The sequence below is a fragment of the Artibeus jamaicensis genome, unplaced genomic scaffold, assembly GCF_021234435.1.
Source record: "Artibeus jamaicensis isolate MK-2021 breed Jamaican fruit bat unplaced genomic scaffold, CSHL_Jam_final contig_288, whole genome shotgun sequence".
NCBI lineage: Eukaryota > Metazoa > Chordata > Mammalia > Chiroptera > Phyllostomidae > Artibeus > Artibeus jamaicensis.
In genome coordinates this window covers 890829-908963 of record NW_026521645.1, presented here as the reverse complement: position 1 = coordinate 908963, position 18135 = coordinate 890829, and the positions used below count along the sequence as shown (strand labels likewise).

The 18135-nt window shown below is 37.6% G+C and overlaps 2 protein-coding genes, 2 non-coding genes and 1 pseudogene across 9 annotated transcripts in view; 2 read left to right on the top strand and 3 right to left on the bottom strand.

Moving 5' to 3' along the window:
• IARS1 (isoleucyl-tRNA synthetase 1) overlaps positions 1 to 16996 on the bottom strand; it is a 109470-nt gene extending 92474 nt beyond the window's left edge. For 3 of the 4 annotated variants that reach the window (XM_037157068.2, XM_053662794.1, XM_053662795.1), the window contains exons 1-5: positions 16897 to 16996; positions 10728 to 10850; positions 9808 to 9964; positions 9228 to 9347; positions 5519 to 5601 (exon numbers count right to left, since the gene is read on the bottom strand). In XM_037157068.2, coding sequence (XP_037012963.2) covers positions 5519 to 5601; positions 9228 to 9347; positions 9808 to 9964; positions 10728 to 10850; positions 16897 to 16916 — 503 coding nt within the window. In that variant the 5' untranslated portion in view covers positions 16917 to 16996. Of the gene's footprint in view, positions 1 to 5518; positions 5602 to 9227; positions 9348 to 9807; positions 9965 to 10727; positions 10851 to 16673; positions 16867 to 16896 lie in introns of those variants that run through there. The other variant, XM_037157069.2, reaches the window with a different exon arrangement.
• On the bottom strand, positions 949 to 1512 carry LOC128627003 (U6 snRNA-associated Sm-like protein LSm8; annotated as a pseudogene).
• Positions 12450 to 12554, top strand: LOC119058137 (U6 spliceosomal RNA). Its single transcript, XR_005084203.2, has one exon. It is a non-coding gene; the product is annotated as a U6 spliceosomal RNA (small nuclear RNA).
• On the bottom strand, positions 13638 to 13769 carry LOC119058138 (small nucleolar RNA SNORA84). Its single transcript, XR_005084204.2, has one exon. It is a non-coding gene; the product is annotated as a small nucleolar RNA SNORA84 (small nucleolar RNA).
• Positions 16997 to 17189: 193 nt separating the features above from the next.
• CENPP (centromere protein P) overlaps positions 17190 to 18135 on the top strand; it is a 377506-nt gene continuing 376560 nt past the window's right edge. For 2 of the 3 annotated variants that reach the window (XM_037157098.2, XM_053662806.1), the window contains exon 1: positions 17190 to 17705. The gene's annotated coding sequence lies outside the window, so the exon portion shown is untranslated. The remainder of the gene's footprint in view (positions 17706 to 18135) is intronic. The other variant, XM_053662805.1, reaches the window with a different exon arrangement.

The window sequence follows — 18135 nt, the reverse complement described above, 5'->3', positions numbered from 1 at the left end:
GAGAAAAGTAACTGGCACCATATTGTATAATAAGGCACCAATTATATGAAACTATACAAATCAATATACATATTTATTTTTTTCATGAATGCTGGAAAAACTGATTTCTACTATGTCTGACATTTAAGTTTTAATTTGTAATAGTTTTCTGGTATACTGCCTACAGCTTACATTTTATTGTAATAGACAGTATTACATCACCAAGATTAGAATCTATTTCTCCTACTTTTATTGAATACTTAATAATGTTGCTTTAAGCAAAATGTATTCAATACAACACTACAAATGTCAGTTAACAGTCATCCCAGATTCTCCTCTGACTGCTCAATTCTCCCAAATGGATGCTAGGATACCACTGAAAGGAATCCTGAAATTTTCCCACTTTAAAATTTCTCTGTATAGTAGAATTCCTATGTGGCTGTCACAATAAATGAATTAAAACCCCTCCCCTTTGCTACGATAAATTTTTATGAAAACCACATTTTTACAGCATTCTCTGGCTTAAAGCTTAAAAAGTGATGTTTTATAATAAATTTCCCAATGTTAAACTCAATCTTAAAGTATATACTTTGAGGCAAAACACTCATAGGGGATTGCAGAGTGTTATATTAGTTTTTGCAAGACCCGGTTTTTAAGTCTAAGAGCAATAAAACTAGCTGCATGATCTCAGGTAAGTCGCAACCACTTTATCTCAAACAGGGTCCTATCCCAATCCAGAGGGCTCTTACATGAGGTGGGAAAATTCACATGGAAGTACTTTACATTTTTAGGCCAAAAAAAAAAAAAAAAGTTTATTCAAGAAAATGTAAAAATATTTTATTTATCAAAGTAAAATGAATAGTCAAAATTGCACAATTACACTAATAAAAATTCCACACATCATCCTCAGAATAATCAGTTTCTGCACAAAGATTTACACATGAATTCTTCTTCAGTGTACTACTGAGCTCATAGAGGTTTTGCTTGAATATTCCCCAAATCAAGCACAGAATGTTTTATCAATTTCTCCAATGACCACAACACTGACACATCTTATTCTACTCCCTGTGAAGAGCTAAATACTCATTCATGGCTTTCAACCACAATCAAATTAATGGTCAATGTTCTCACTATCATTCTCCCATCAAGAAATAATAGCAGCAACAGTCTGCTTGATATACGTCTGCAGAGTGGATGTTGTGGTGCTCAGCTTGGCCACTACAGGTAACACTGCAGTGTAAGTGACAGAAGGACCATGTGGAACTACTTTATAAACTCAAATCACCAACTCAATCTAAATTATCACCATTGTTACTAATGCTGTCATTATTAAAGGTATCACCTACATTTCTTTTATTTACTCTAGGCCCATGTGCCTTATATACCAAGATGTTCCTCAGGAACACTAACATCTAACATCTTAATACCAACAAACTTCAAAAGCTATTTTCCCTTGAGTCAAGTATGTTTTGTGTGAATCAAGAAGTAGAATGTAGAGCTGCAGTTTCCAACATGCAGACAGATAGTACCCATAGGTGCGCATTTAAATTTAAATTCATTAAAATTAGAAATTCAACCTTTTGATCATGGTAGCCACAATTAAGTGATCAACAGCCCCAATCCAGAACATAAATATAGCTTTCACATGTCTAACACAAACCCTGGTTTTTAGATGCTCTAATCATGAGAATCCCAGCTGTTCACTGAATGGGAAGCTGCCTTCTCAAAATCCCTGGCTCGTCAGAAAACCTGATCAGCTTCTACCCTTGGGTACATGGGTTTAGAGATGAACCCACAGGGTCACATCAGAGTCAAATGGTCTGAGAACTGTCCAAGGTGTCTTGTTCCACAAAGACAAAGAGTATGTGCCAAGCATGTGCAACAGATCCTGACTAACAGAAATGAAAGCAGGCAGATAGGAAGACAATATAAGCCACAAGTACCTACAATGCAGTGAAGTGCTTCCTACAAAACAGCTTTGCAACTTGCCTGTAATTATGTATAACTAACCTGAGTAATATACAGAGGGATTTTACAACCTTAATGATGTCTCTTTACCCATCAATAATATGTAATGATTTTCAGACTATAATAGCAGGCTTAAGTTAAATCACCTATCAAGACTGACATAGCAACAGTTGTCTTTTAACAGTAAATAAGTAAAACTCATTTTGAAATGGTTACAGAACAGTAACTGCACTATACTTTTTCTCTTGGTATAAAATTCAAGCACACAATCTGTTAGACTCAATTCTCTAAAACAAGTTCCCGAAACCAGTTTCCCTAAGTTATATACCAATCAATTTGACAAAAATACTTTAACATATTCTTTCTTTTCAGTAACAGTTGACATTCAACATTATTTTATACTGTACATTTCTGTGACTATTTTATAATTACCAATTTGTCCTTAATCCCTTTGCCCTTTTTAACCAGCCTCCTAACCTCCTTCAATCTAGCAACCAGTTTTTCCCATTTATCTGTGACTTTGTTTGTTTATTTAGCATAATATCCTTTATGTCCCTGCAGATTGTCATATGATAAGATCTCACTCTATATTTTTATGGTTTAGTAATACGCCATTGTATATAAGCATCCTACCTTCTTTATCCATTCATCTATTAATGGACAGTGAGGTTGCTTCACCATCTTAGCTATTAATAACGCTGCAGTGAACAGAGATGTGCATGTATCTTCCTGAAATAGTGTTTTATTTCCTTCTGATAAATATCCAGAAGGGGAATTGCTGGGTCATACGACAGTTCCATCTTTAATGTTTCTAAGGAACCTCAATGCTCTTTTCCATACTGGTGCACCAATTTCCAATCCCACCAACAATGCACGAGGATTCTTTTTCTCCATATCTTTGCCTACAATTGTGTGATTTACTGATATTGTATGATTTATAGATACCAGGCCATTTATATTCTTTATTCTATGTAGTGTGAACAATTCTTTGTTCTGATGCAATAACACTAATGTATTTGATTATGGCCTGCTGCTCAATCTTCTGGGGACATTATATATGACAATGTACATAAATATCTCATTACCTATCTAGAATCCAAAATTAACTAAAATAAAAAATTTAATAACCATATAATATGAGACTGATAGTTACATGTCATTACCCCAAACCACAGAATGTTCAACAATAGTGAACCTTAAAGTATGGACTTTGGGTGATTGTGTCAATGAAGGTTTAGTTGTAACAAATATACCATTCTGGTGGGGGATGTTGAAAGTAGGGTTACAAGGCATATGGGAAATGCCTGTACCTTGTTCTCAATTTTGCTGTGAACCTTAAAATGCTCTAAAAAACCCCTGAAGTTTTACATCTTAAAAAACAAAACAAAAAAACAACTTACCATCACTCTGCTAATACAGGGGTGGGCAAAAGCAGGTTTACAGGTGTATGGGCAAGTCTTTTTTTGAAATATATTTTATTGCATATGCTATTAAAATTGTCCCATCCTCCCCCTTTATTTCCCTCTGCCTTGCACACCCCCTCCCACCCACATCCTTCCACTTTAGTTCATGTCCATGTATCATACACGTAAGTTCTTTGGCTTCTACATTTCCTATACTACTCTTAACCTCCCCCCATCTATTTTCTACCTACCATTTATGCTACTTACTCTCTGTACCTTTCCCCCTCTCTCCCCACACATTCCTGTTGATAACCCTCCATGTGATCTCCATTTCTGTGGTTCTGTTCATTCTAGTTGTTCGCTTCATTTGCTTTTGTTTTAGATGTGGTTGTTAATAACTGTTTGTTTGCTGTCATTTTACCATTCATATTTTTTATCTTCTTTTTCTCAGATGAATCACTTTAACATTTCATATAATAAGGGCTTGGTGATGATGAACTCCTTGAACTTGACCTTATCTGAGAAGCACTTTACCTGCCCTTCTATTCTAAATGAAAGCTTTGCTGGACAGAGCAGTCTTAGACGTAGGACCTTGCCTTTCATGACTTGGAACACTTCTTTCCAGCCCCTTCTTGCCTGTAAGGTCCCTTTTGAGAAATCAGCCGACAGTCTGATGGGCACTCCTTTGTAAATAACTGTCTCCTTATCTCTAGCTGCTTCTATAATTCTCTCCTTCATTTTAATCTTGGGTAATGTAATTATGATGTGCCTTGGTGTGTTCCTCCTTGGGTCCAACTTCTTTGGGACTCTCTGAGCTCCTGGACTTTCTGGAAGTCTATTTTCTTTGCCATATTGGGGAAGTTCTCCTTCGTTATTTGTTCAAATAAGTTTTCAATTTGTTGCTCTGCCTCTTCCCCTTCTGGCACCACTATAATTTGGATGTTGGAACGTTTAAAGATGTCCTGGAGTTTCCTAAGCCTCTCCTCATTTATTTGAATTCTAATTTCTTCATTCAGTTATGGTTGATGTTTCTTTTTTCCTTCAGGTCAACACCATTGATTAGAGTCCCAGTTTCCTTCCCTTCACTATTGGTTCCCTGTACATTTTCCTTTATTTCATTTAGCACGGCCTTCAGTTTTTCATCTAATTTGGGACCATATTCAACCAATCCTGTGAGCATCCTGATTACCAGTGTTTTGTACTGTGATCTGATAGGCTGGCTATCTCTTTATAGCTTAGTTGTTTTTTTTGAGCTTTGATCTGTTCTTTCATTTGGGCCAGTTTTTTTTTTTTTTTTTTGTCTCCGCACACCTGCTACATATAAGGGGCAGAGCCTTAGGTGTTCACCAGGGCTGACAACCCACATCGCTGCTTTGTGACGCTGTATGTGGGGAAGGGGTCAAGAGGGACCAATGGCACTTGCTCTGCTCTCTGCCAGATTTCAGTCACTTCCCCCACTATCACTATCCATAAGCACAGTGGGCCCTTCTGGTGCTGGTTTCCAGTTGGGTGGGCTTGTGTACCTTCCCAGACCCTATGGGTCTTTCCAGTGAACTTTCCTGTGAGACTGTAAGTTTCTCCTGCTGCCACCTCAATCCCCCACCGTTGGTTTCAATCAGAGGTTTGAGGCTTTGTTTCCCACTGCAGGGACCCCAGGTTGCAAGGTCTGTCTTGCTCCCCAGCTGTTCCTCCTGGTTTATCTGTGTGTGGATGTAGGACTGCCTGCACCACCTTGCTGGTATGCCAGCTGCTGCCTTGGATGCCTGCCTCCACAATCCACTGCCTAGCTGGGTCTGACAGCCGCCACCTTGCCCACCCCGGTCCTCCACTGCCACTTTGCCACGAGTCCTCTCTACCCAGTTGCCCGTTTCCACCCCTCTTACTGGTCTGGATGGATGCCTCTTCAACTCCTTGGTTGTCAGACTTCCATATAGTTCAATTATCTGTCAGTGTGGTTGTTTTTGGTTCTTAAAATTGTTGTCCTTCTTTTGGTTGTGTGAGGACGTACAGTGTGTCTACCTATGCCTCCATCTTGGCCAGAAGCTATTCCAAAACAGAGTTTATTCTTGTATTATTTATTTATTGTTGCATTTTCCATTTGAACAACTATAAATCTACTTTTGCTCACCCCTGTGTAGAATTACATCTATAATTTCAAATAAACCTACCACACAGATTCCATGAATTCTGGATACAGAGTTTTATAGTCATTGTCAAAGTCAATCCATCGGCCAAGTCTGGTAACAGTAGACTAAAAAAATATAGATATTAGGTATTAGAGAATGATTATTTTATTATTGCACACCAATGTGTTTTACTTCCTCTTTAAGTATTATTTTTTTAAAAAGATTTTATTTATTCATTTTTAGCGAGAAGGGGAGGGAGAGAGGCAGAGAAACATCAGTGTGTGAGAGATACATTGATTAGCTGCCTCTTGCATGCCACTACCTAGAGACCTGGCCTGTAATCCCAGCATGTGCCCTGTTTGGGAATCGAACCTACAACCTTTTTGTTGCAGGCTGATGCTCAACCCACTGAACCAAACCAGATGGGCGAATGTGTTTTATTTTATCACCACATACAATAATTTTGAGAAAACAGAACAATCAATGATTCAAGTTAATCTATGTTGTAATCAACATGCTATATAAGGTTGAGAACCTGCTTTTTTCCAGCATTCATCCTGTATATAAATAGTTATTTACAAGTATTAATATGCCTTTAAAGTGTACCAAAACTACCACCTGGCAAACACCACAGGTATACGTGTTCCTGGCAAGAATCATTACTAGAGCCCTGGCTGATGGAGTTCAGTGGATTGAGTGTGGGCCTGAGAACCAAAGGATAACAGTTTGATTCCCAGTCAGGGCACATGCCTGGTTTGCAGGCCAGTTCCCAGCAGGGGACCCACAAGAGGCACCCATACACTGATATTTCTCTCTCTCTCTCCTTCCCTTCCCCTCTAAAGATAAATTAATAAAATCTTATAAAAAACAAACAAAAAGAATCATTAATAGGTACTAAAACTACTGAGTTAAAGTATAAGAAACAGAATACTTGCAAAGAATCTCCTCATTGAATACTGATTAATTACAAAGGAAAAACTCCGACTTTACAATGAAGAAACCTGACACAGATCACCTTAGTGACTAAAGTTAACACTACCAGTGAGACATCATTATCATAGGCCTCCCGATTATGACAGACTGAGAAGGGTATGATGTTACTTCTTCAGTATTTTTTCCAAAAATGCCAAACCTAAACTGAATCATGAAGTTAGACATCGAGGGACTTCTACAAAATAACGGGTTTGTACTATTTAAAAGTGACAAGGTCATAAATAATAAAGATTGAGGCAATATTCCATATTTAAGGAGACTAAGGAGGTACGACAAGTAAATGCAATGTATGCTTCTGAGTTGGATCACAGATCAGAAATAAAAGTTAGTGGAACTGGTTAAATTTCAATAAAGTTTCACATAGTTTATCATTGTTAATTTGTTTTTAATAATTTGCTTTTGATAATTATATTATGGTTATGACAGTGTTAGGTGGTCAGTAAAGGACATAGATGAACTCTTCATACTACTTTTGCAATATTTTTACATTTATTATTATTTTTTAAGATTTTATTTATTTATCTTTAGAGGGGAAGGGAAGGAGAGAGGGAGAGAAACATCAATGTATGGTTGCGTCTCGTGCATCCCCTGCTGGGAACTGGCCTGCAACCCAGGTATGTGTCCTGACTGGGAATCGAACTGCAATCGTTTGGTTTGCAGGCCCGTGTTCAATCCACTGAGCTACACCAGCCAGGGCTACATTTATTAATTTTAGAGAGAAGAAGGCAGGGGGGAAAGAGAGAGAAACATCAATTTATTATTTCACTTTTTATGCATTCATTAGTTGCTTCTTGTATGTGCACTCATGGAGACTGAGCCTGCAACGCTGGTGTATTAGAATGATGCTCTAACCAACTGAGCCACCTAGCCAGGGCCTACTTTTGCAATTTTTAGTAAGTCTGAATTAACTCATAATGAAAAATTTAAAAACAAGAAAACAAAGACCCAAATGCATATTATAATCACCAGAATTTTTCCCTACTGGCAACCAGGAAAGAAAAGTTAGATTAAGGGGAAAACTTAAAAGCTTTGATTTTTCAAGTTGATTAAAAAATTCTTATTCATCAACGGAGAAGTTATTCAATGTTTTGAGCAGAGAAGAGCAAGATTAACAGAATTTTGTGAGAGAAATAACCTGGCAGGGTGGGCAAAAAGAACATGAATAAGAGACCAGTTAGAAGACTGTTACAGAAATAAAGAGGTGAAAGGGTAGGGAAAGGGTGTAGGAATGAAAATAAATGACTAAATAAGAGATACTAAGAAGAAAGACTTGATGGAATTTGACATTTGATTTGATCATGAGGATTAATATCTGAAGCGTGATACTATTAGCAGAATAGGGAATTCTGAAGAACTGCAATTTTGAGAAGTCAAAGTGGTAAGAAGATGGATAAGGTGAAAAAAATAAAAGCCAGACATTTTTTAAGTTGTAGAGACAAAGAATTGGGTTGACTGAAAAGTTTGTTTGTCTTTTTCTGTAAGATGGCTACAGTAGACCTTAGCTGTCTTTTAACTTTAATCAAAACAATTTGTTAGACTATATTGTGATAGTTGTCATATCAGTGTGAATTTAAAAAAAAAACTTGTCAAAATTGGTGAATTTTTATGTAGCCATTTTAATAAAATAGTAATAACAATAGTAGTAGTAGTAGTAGTAGTAGTAGTAATAACAATAACAAAGCTTTATTATTTTAAGAAAGGTTTTTAAAAAAGCAACTGAAGAGCCCTGGCTGGTGTAGCTAAATGGATTGAGTGCGGGCCCGTGAACCAAAAAATCGTGGTTTGATTCCCAGTCAGGGCACATGCCTGGATTGCATGCCAGTTCCCAGCAGGGGACGCACGAGAGGCAACCACACAATGCTATTTCTCTCCCTCTCTCCTTCCCTTCCCCTCTAAAGATAAATAAATAAAATCTTTAAAAAAAAAGCAACAGAAAAGCAAAAATAGATTTGTGCAGGGTATGGAGTAGGCACTGTGACTTATCAAAGGTGTCAAAAGTAGTTTGTGAAGTCTCTTGGTAGCGATTTCTTGATGGAGAATGCTCCACAGTCCAGCAGACCAGTTGAAATTGATAGCCATCCAATTGAGACATTGAGAACAACCAACCTTATACCATGCGGGAGATAGCTGACATAAATATCCAAGTCAATAGTTATTGGTGAAAGTGAAAAATTTGTCTTTTATTTTTGTGAAAGAAAACCACACAAACTTTTTGGCTGACCCAATAATTAATTGAGAACAAAGGAAGAAATAAGGAGTTGAGAACTTTTGTTCCTAAGCCTTTAAAAACAAGAAAGGGTAGGAGCTCTGACAGCACTTCACAGTTACCTAAAGGTACCAGATATGGGAGCTCTACTGCTAACAGGGATGGGCAAGATGGGAATAAAATTCATTTAACAATGGGCCTGAAATAGAATTCATTTTAATTGCTGATTTTAAAAAATTACAATATTCAAGTTAATCTATTTGCTAGGACCGTCTGATTCCTGTGGGCAGGTAAAAGATTAAATACAGAAGATTAATTAAGCACATAGAAATAAAAGAGGCTTCAGTTTAAGCTACAGTCCAAGCATTAGGGTTGGAGGTGGAAGCTAAACACTCCTTTAAAAAGGATGGTTGACCTCTTTCATGTTAAAACCTCACACAGACAGCCATACTTTTGGGAGCATAGAAAAAAGCACAAAGGGCCATAAACCATTTTCAACTCCCATTTAAATTAGAAGTTTTTGTTCATTCTACTGAAAATAACCAAACATACCTTCCATTCGGTAGAATATCTCATCACAATGGTTCGGCACTGATTGTTATATTCCATAATCCCCATTTTGGCTACATCCTCTGGTCCTCTGATCCCCAGTAGCTTATCAATTTCATATTCCTGAAAATTGACAATAAGACTGTTAACAACCTGGCCCTATAAAACAAATGCAATTCAGCAACTCTAAAAAATAAAACATATTTTTAAAAATTAGTTCTCAGACAATCTAGAGAAAATGAAATATAAATAGTATAGAAATGAAGTAGAAGAAACAGTCTGATTACAGTAAAAATTCATCGTACTTATATACATGACAACATTTAATGCTCATTAAAAAAAGAAATCAGCCCTGGCTGGTGTGGCTCAATGGACTGAGTGCCAGCCTATGAACCAAGAGGTTACCAGTTCGATTCCCAGTCATGTAACATGCCTGGGTTGCAGGCATGGTCCCCAGTTGGGGGTGTGTGAGAGGCAACTGACTGATGTTTCCTCTCTTTCTCCTTCCCTTCCCCTCTCTCTACAATGAAATAAATAAAATCTTTTTAAAAATCAAAACATAAGGTTGGCAACTCCCACATACCACAGGTAAGCCATGACAATCCCATCCAAATCTTCTGTCAACATGAAATCCACTCTGGTGAGCATATCTTGTAACTATATCTTTAATTGTCCCTGCAAGTATATGTCCATAATGAGGCAGTCCAGTTGCAAAAGGAGGCCCATCATAGAAAGTAAACCTAACAGATATAATAAAAGTATGTTAAGTAACTTTAAAACAGAAAAATTTGACATTTTTCTATAGATGGCTCTTGGCACAGTGCAGTCTTCAAGAAGAAAAGCAGTGAGACCAGGAAATTCAGATAACTGACTAGATTATTTATGAGAGCCCTGCTTCAAAAAAGCTAGTAATGAGAGCTGGGGAGGTCTCCATTGGGCCACCCAGTTTTCACTGCTTAGTCCACAACATAACCCAAGTTATTCACCCTGACAGTGAACAATTAAGTTACTTATCAGTCCAATAAAGCAACAAGTGCCTATCTCATGAAGTTTTTGGGCACACAAACCAAAGTTTTTGAAACACATGACCAAAAAAAAGGACTGGTCTTTAGGTGAATGGAAGACCTGTATAGGCGGGATATGCCAATAGAAGGCTAGAACTAGTTTAAGTACTTAAATGAGGTGGTGATAATGAGAAAAGTGGAAAGGAAGAGGATGATTATGTACACACTAGTTAAAAATAGTTCAATTTTAAAAGGCTTTTAACACTGGAATTTTATTAAAACATTCAAGTCAATCTTTTTTAGATCTTTTAAAGAAAGTGAATCTAATCTATTAAGAACTCATCCATGTACTGCATATCTACAACTAAGAGTACCCACTATATAGACCTAGGAGACTCTGGAAGTGCAAAGGTGAACACAGAGTTCTTGCCTTAATGGAACACAGCCTAACTAATGATTATTCTTAATGACTCTATCTTTACCAAAGAAATTCACATACTTTGGCCTATGTTTTGACTGCTTTAAGCATTCTTGAAAACAATTAAATTCAGACCAGAACTTCAAGATTTTCTCTTCTTCAGCAGGGAAATCAATGTTTTCTGGAACTTGAATCATTTTGGCACTGCAAGAGAAACCAACTTTATTATTTTCAAAAGAAGGGTCTAGGAGTAAAGATTATCATACATTAAAATGAGTATATATACATTACTACCCCTGACAGTACATGACACTTTAAAAAATAATTATAGCTTTTTTGAGGTAAAGTTCATGCACTACAAAATTCACCTTTTTAAAGTGTACAATTAGGGTTTTTTAGTATATTCACAAATTGCATAACCATCACCATGCTTTAATTCCAGAATATCTTTATCACTGCTCCCTCCCTCTCCTCTAAAAACCTGTTAATCTGCTTTCTGCTTCTATAGATTTTTTTTCCCCTCTGTACATTTTACCTAGTGGAATCATGTATATACAATCTATTTTGTCTGGCTTTTGTTTAGAATTAGGTATTCAAGGTTCATCCATGTCGTAATATGTATTCACATTTTATTATTTTTTTAAATACTGAATGATATTTTACTGTAAAAACATGCCACGTTTTGTTTATTCATTAATCAGTGCATGGACATTAGGACCATTTCCATTTTTTGGCTATTGAACAATGCCATGAATATACATGTATAACTGTTATACATGTTTTTAGTTCTCTTGGGTATATATACCCGAGGAGTAGAATTGCTGGATCATATTCTGTTTACCTTTTTAAGAAACTGCCAAAGTTTTTCCCATAGCTGCTGCACCTTAAAATATTCTTCCAGCATGAATGAAGAGTAGTTTTTCTAAGTCCACGCTCTTTATTACCCATTACTGAATTATAGGAAATCTTAGTGGATAGGAAATGGTAACTCATTGTGGTTTTGATTTGCATTTCCTTAATGATTAGTGATACTGAGCATGTGCTTACTGAGTAATTTTATGTTTTCTTACAGAGCTCATGCCTTTGCCCAATGTATAATTTGGTTGTCTTTTTATTGTTGAGTTGTAAGAGTGCTTTATACTTTCCAGATATAAGCTTCTCAGTTACATAATTAGCAAATTTTTTTCCAAACTGTATCTTTTTCATTTTCATGTTATCTAAAGCACATACTTTTAAACTGGTGAAGTACAGTTTATCTTTTTGTTTTGTTACCTGAGCTTTTGGTGACATATCTAAAAAGCCACAACCTAAAACAAGGCCATGAATATTTAGCTCTTAATATTTTGGCTGTTGATCCATTTTGAATTATTTTTACGTCAAGTGTGAAATAGAGATAATTATTTTTTAAATTACTGCAAAATTTGTGTTCAAATCACACTCTTCACCTATTTTTCAACTACAATGTATTACTTAGTAATCGCCGATGATATGCTTGTAAATGTATATAAAAAAATCTTGGGAAGTCTCTCAAATGACAATAAAAATTCAACAATCTAAAAAGAAAAAAATCTAAAAATAGGTGAGAATTAGTACCTATATCCACAGAACAAAAACCACTTCTGTTGAAATAATCTCATCTCTTGAACCTCATGTTAAACCTCAATAACAGTAATTTGATACTGAGGAATGACAAGCATGACCTAAATAAGAAAATTTAAAGCTAAAAAGATGAAAATCTTACATTCACATAATTCCTAGCTCATTCTTATTTTCTGTTTTATCCTTTTTAATTGCTTATTCAATGCTCACTTCAGCAGCGCATATACTAAAATTGGAACCATACAGAGAAGATTAGCATGGCCCCTGTGCAAGGATGACATGCAAATTCATGAATCTTTTAATTGCTTATTCATGATTTTTGGAATGGACAAACCTTACAGTTCTCTGATTTAATCCCTAGTGAAAGAAGTCTTAAAGTATCCTTATATAGTTTTGCTAATAATCATTTGATCCATCCAGGGCAGCTTAACTATCTGGTGAGCATCCTGAAGTCCATTCCTCCTCAAAACCTACTTAGTATTACTTTATAATTCTAATTAGGTTGGTGACCAGATTTCCAAGTCAACATCAGATTAGAAGGAACTGCTGAAAATGAAAAAACAAACACAGAAGATGGAAAACCTTAAATCTATAAAAGTCTGGAGTAAATGACTTTAGAAATTCTGAAAACATCAAAGCTGAATCACAGTAATTGACTCAAGTCATGAAAACAAAAAGTTTGTTATAAGCATTGCTTTTCCTCTTCTTTTCTTTATTTTTGAGATCCAAGAGTGCTTTTGAGTTTTATATAGGAAAAAAGTAAGAAAGGAACAGGTGGATTGTTTAATTAACTCTACTATCCATTTCTGATTAAATGGTATTAAACAAAAGTTGATGGCATTTTGGATCTTCAGCTATTGTTTGCAACCTCCAGCCTTTCAGGGTGAGAAAAAGGTGTTAGTTTACACATTTACGGATTGGGGTCCTCCTGGTTCAGGGACTACCTTATTCTAGGACAACTAAAACTTATGGGATCACATTGGAAGACTGGATCTTTAGATAACAACATTTATTCCTGTAGCTTTTAATAATCCTCATGGCTGGTCCTACAATTGCCAGGATCTGTGGGAACATTTAAGAGTAGACTTACCATTCCACCTCTGAATGAGGACTCAGTACTTACATTTTAACAAGACCAAGGGATTACCATGTACATCAGAGTGTGCGTCATTACTCTGCAACTATTCTGAGCACATTCAGGACTATCTAGCTAAACTTTTTATCTTTTTTTTTTTTTTGAGAAAATGAGATTTAAGCTTTCTGTGAAGATGGCTCATAACTGTCATAAAAATTTCTAGGGAGCCACTACTCCCCAAAAGACTAAGAATCACGGCATTATTATGCCAAATACAAAGACTCAAAGCAATGGCAATGCACGTTACTTTGAAGAGGCATATTATCAGTAACAAGGCTGTGCTTGCTATGGAAGAGAATAGGCTCCATGTGTAGATCACAGGCTTGCTCTGGCTCCTCACATCCACTGAAAAAGTGTACTTGCACTACAGCATCCAGTAACCACAGGACACTTATGGGTGACAAAGAGAAGGAAAATTAACTTCATTGAAGCTGTGCTCAGGAAAGCAATTTCTTCTTCCTTCTTACTACCATCCAGGTCTCCAAGCTTCCCAATTCTGTAATTCCTTCAGACCTCTTTAGGCTCAACTTCCTGTTCAGCAATTTCTTGATACCCTCTTTGACTTCTACCTCAATAGATTTCAGAAAATAAATCTCATGATCCTCCTTGTCATACCTGCTCCCACTTTTATTTCAACCATAGTTGTAGTTCCACTATTCATTCCTGTTACTGAAATTTCTGAGCCACCTTTAATACCAACAAATGATGCCTATACCCGATTGATCACCAAGTCATAGGGATTTTGCTTCTACTGTTCTTTATAACCCATTGCACTGAGTCAAAGTGAACCCCAGAGGTAGTCCACCTCCAGCCTTTTCTCAGTTTGGTTATATCCTATTGTACAAAGACAGTAACCAAAGCACCGTTTTTATAGACACATACTAAAATAAATATCCATACAGGTGACTCAAATAAACTACAGTACATCAATATCATGCTGGCATTAAAAAGAACAAATCTTAATATATCAAATACATAAACTACCTATGCATATTGAGAAAGGTCATAGCAATAACAATTTATACTATGTGTATTATAACTTTCCAGAGGTTTTTAAAACATATACATTAAATCTCTATTTAAGTAACTTTGTATTTAAATTTAGAAGGCAACCCACCAAATTTAACTATGAATGCCATCAGGGAGTAGGACTGGAGGAGAAGGCATGAATGAACATGTTTTCATATGATCTGACAAGAAGAAAATCTGATTTTTAAAAAATTATTTTTTATTTTTCAGCCTTGGCTGGTGTGGCTCAGTGGATTCAGTGCCAGCCTGAGAACCAAGGAGTCACCTGTTCGATTTTCAGTAGTGGCGCATGCCTGGGTTATGAGACAGGTCCCCAGTAAGGGGCGCATGAGAGGCAAACACACATTGATGTTGCTCTCCCTTTGTTTCTTCCTCCCTTCCCCTCTCTCAAAAATAAATAAAATCTTTTAAGAAATTATTTACTTTTCAATTACAGTTGACATACAGATTATGTTAGTTTCAAGTGTACACCACAGTGACTATAGACAGTATATAAACTACTAAGTGATATCCCAAAATACCATGTACCCACCTGACACCATACATAGTTTCTGATGTGTTAAATGACATTACAGAGGCCGGAGAGTGAAAAAACAATGTTAGTATGCTAATGGCTGCTGAGCAGCTAATAAAATACTGTTCACATGCCTGTTTTGTCTGTTGGAACTTTGGATTAATTTCCAGGTGGCTATTTCCACTTGTTGTTCAGCCAAGCCCCATTCAACACCAGAACTTCCACTTGTTTATACATGGGCTTTCCTGATTGCTGTCTCCAGCCAATTTATGGGAGTGGACATTTTTATATCAAACTCTGTCCTTATACCAGAGCTTGCCACACTTCACCTTCTACTACCCCTTGCCTAAAGCTATCGTACATACTTTCAGTCTTCTTTTTCTTCTCCCTTCCCTCTAACTTAAAGTATAAAACTTGCCAAACTCTGGAACAATGGACATGCTGTCTTTTCTACCTAGCCATGCTACTGGCCCCTAGACCAGTCTAGCTGGCTAGCAGTTTTGGCTCAATAAAATCTTACTTACAAAAGACTCTCAAGTGTAAAGTTAAAGTTTTTTAAACACTTCATACTACTGTTTTGAATCCTGCATACCAGTATAGATTAACCTCCACAATGGAAAAGCTCTGAAGGTAACATTTGTGTATTAAAAAGAAATCCAATGGTTCCTCACTGCCAACAGCATTCTGTAGACTTTTCAATGGAACACTCAAGGCCACCTTATTCTTACCCTAAACTACTAACTACTCTTACTCCTGACTTATTCACTCCTATAAAACTCTAGGTCCAGCTACATCACTCTCTTAGTCACTGCTGCTAAGCAAAACCATTCTCTTCCATCAAGCCCCTTTCTCCGCATACTCTAACGCTTAGCTTAAATGGACTCTTCTTTATCAGGTTTTCAGATTCCTGGTTTTCTGAATACCTCCCTCCCCTGAATCTGCTGCTCTCCTACATATAGTAGTTAATGTGCATTTCACGTTTCACACTCTCCAATTCAACTGTAAACTTGTTGCTGCCAGTAGTACCTTACTATCTAACCTACACTGCGTGCTTATATGGTTAAGTGCTCAAAAAACGTTTGTTTGAATGTGTCCCTTTGTCAGCATCCTTAAGTTTCCTCAGTGATACTCCTACCTGCCTTCCCAATCTATACCACACCATGGGCTCTTCCTGGCCCAATAGCTTTGAAATGTGACAGTTTCGGTGCCACCACTTAGCATGAGCTACAGGAAAAGTTACTCAACCTTTAAACCTCAGTTGTGTCACTTGTTTTAAAAAAAGGCCATAAACATTCACAATGCTAACTTAATCAGTGAAATAACGGCTGTTACAGATCACAATCACATATCATCCATTTAAGCAATTATGTCTTTGCCCACAAATTCCATTCTATTGCTCCTGCCCAGCCACTACATCTTCCCAAAGACATTTAAAGAATAAAATCTACACTTTGCTGCCTTCTCTCCCGTATATATACTTCACTATTTATTCACTTATAGTATTATCTTCAAGGCCCCGAACCTATCGCAGCTCCTCAGAAGCCGTCTTCTCCCACTTCGAAATCCAACAGGTCTTCCTTCCTCCTCCGAGGACACGACCGTTAGTCAGACTGCCAGGGCCCAGGACAAGGCCGTGCTTACTTTCCCTCCAGTCCCAGGTAGCCGGCAAAGACCACCTTTCACGGGAACGTAGTACTTGACCTGTTCTTATGAATACAACGACTTCGAAGTTATTTCTAATTTCGCCCACCTTCCGCACTTCTCCAGTAAGCTCGATCACATCAAATTCCACAAGCACGGAATGTTACCATGATTCCAGTGTGTAACGGAACTTCCAAGGGTTACAAAATCCTGCGAGAACTGATTCATATCCAGTTCCGAGTTCTCTAGCCCACTTACAGCCCCTCCCAATCTTCTCCTTGGAAATAGATACGCACGCAACTAACCCACAGCCCTACAGACATTAAACAAACCTCCAGCAAAACGTGTTCATGAGGTGCAGTACCCGACGGCCCCTATGCGTCTCCCCACTGAAGAAGCGCGTGCAAGCTACCGCCCGGCGACGAAAGGTGATGTAACGCGAGGACGCCGTTCTGCGCCAGCTAATCAGCGTGCGTGGCTAGGCACCAGGGAACAAAGAGAACGGCGATTGGCTGAAGGGTTTGACCACGCCCACCTCCTTGCTAACCTGCGTGCTGGCTGGGTGATTCCAAGCAGCTTGCGTAATAGTGGGAGGGTTCTGAAGTGGTTTCTGGGCTAGGGACTGCTTGGGACAGGCACTGATGGCGGCTGAAATTATGCGTTCTGATGAACGTTGTTGCAGAGGTGCATTCGTTTACCTTTCTATACGTTAGACCAATCAAATCTAACAACAGTGGCTTCGGTAATTGTAGTGTGGGGCTGCGAGCAAGTGGTCCCAATTTCCTAGGTAACCGTAACAGGAAGCAGCCTTAGCGCTAGGACTATTTTACAGTCTAGTTGCAGACATTCACCAAAATCACCCAGGAGTTTGCAAAAATTGCAGATGCCTGAACCACATAGCAGGCCTGCTGAGACTGTCTCTGATGGTGGGTCACAAGAAGCTACATTTTAACAGGCACCTAGATAACTAGCTGCACACTAAAATTCCTGACCTATTTGATCCTCAAGAAAACGCCGAGTTCTCAGTGTCGGGAAGGAGCCGAAGCACGCGCGGTCGCTGGTGTTCCGAGGAAGCCTTCCCTCTAGTCCTGTGTTCTTCAGTGCCACTTCCAGAATTCTGGATTTTACTGCATAAGTTACGGTAATAATTTTATATGGTAATATGGAAAGATAAAACAAAAAGGAAATGTCTAATAACCAACTTTAAAATGGTTTCTCGTTATAAAAATAAAATTACCTTATCTGCTCAACTACATATTTACTATCTACTATGCGTCTGCCTAGTATGTCTAGATCTGCTGGTTAAAGCAATAGAATCCAGAGCCATGCAAAGGACAGTCGACTTCATGCTTTGGCACTGGAGAATAGGAAAGAAATTTTAGGGCTTGACAAATTGAGAGTAATTCTGCATGTGACTGCTTATTGTATCCATTACAGGGACAAGTTGATCTGGCCAAGAACATGTAGAAAGCACTTCCTTAGTAACTTTAAAAACATTTTAATAATCTGTGTAGTGTTCACTTAACAGACACTGAATGTCTAGGAACACAATGTCAGGGATTAGAGTAAGG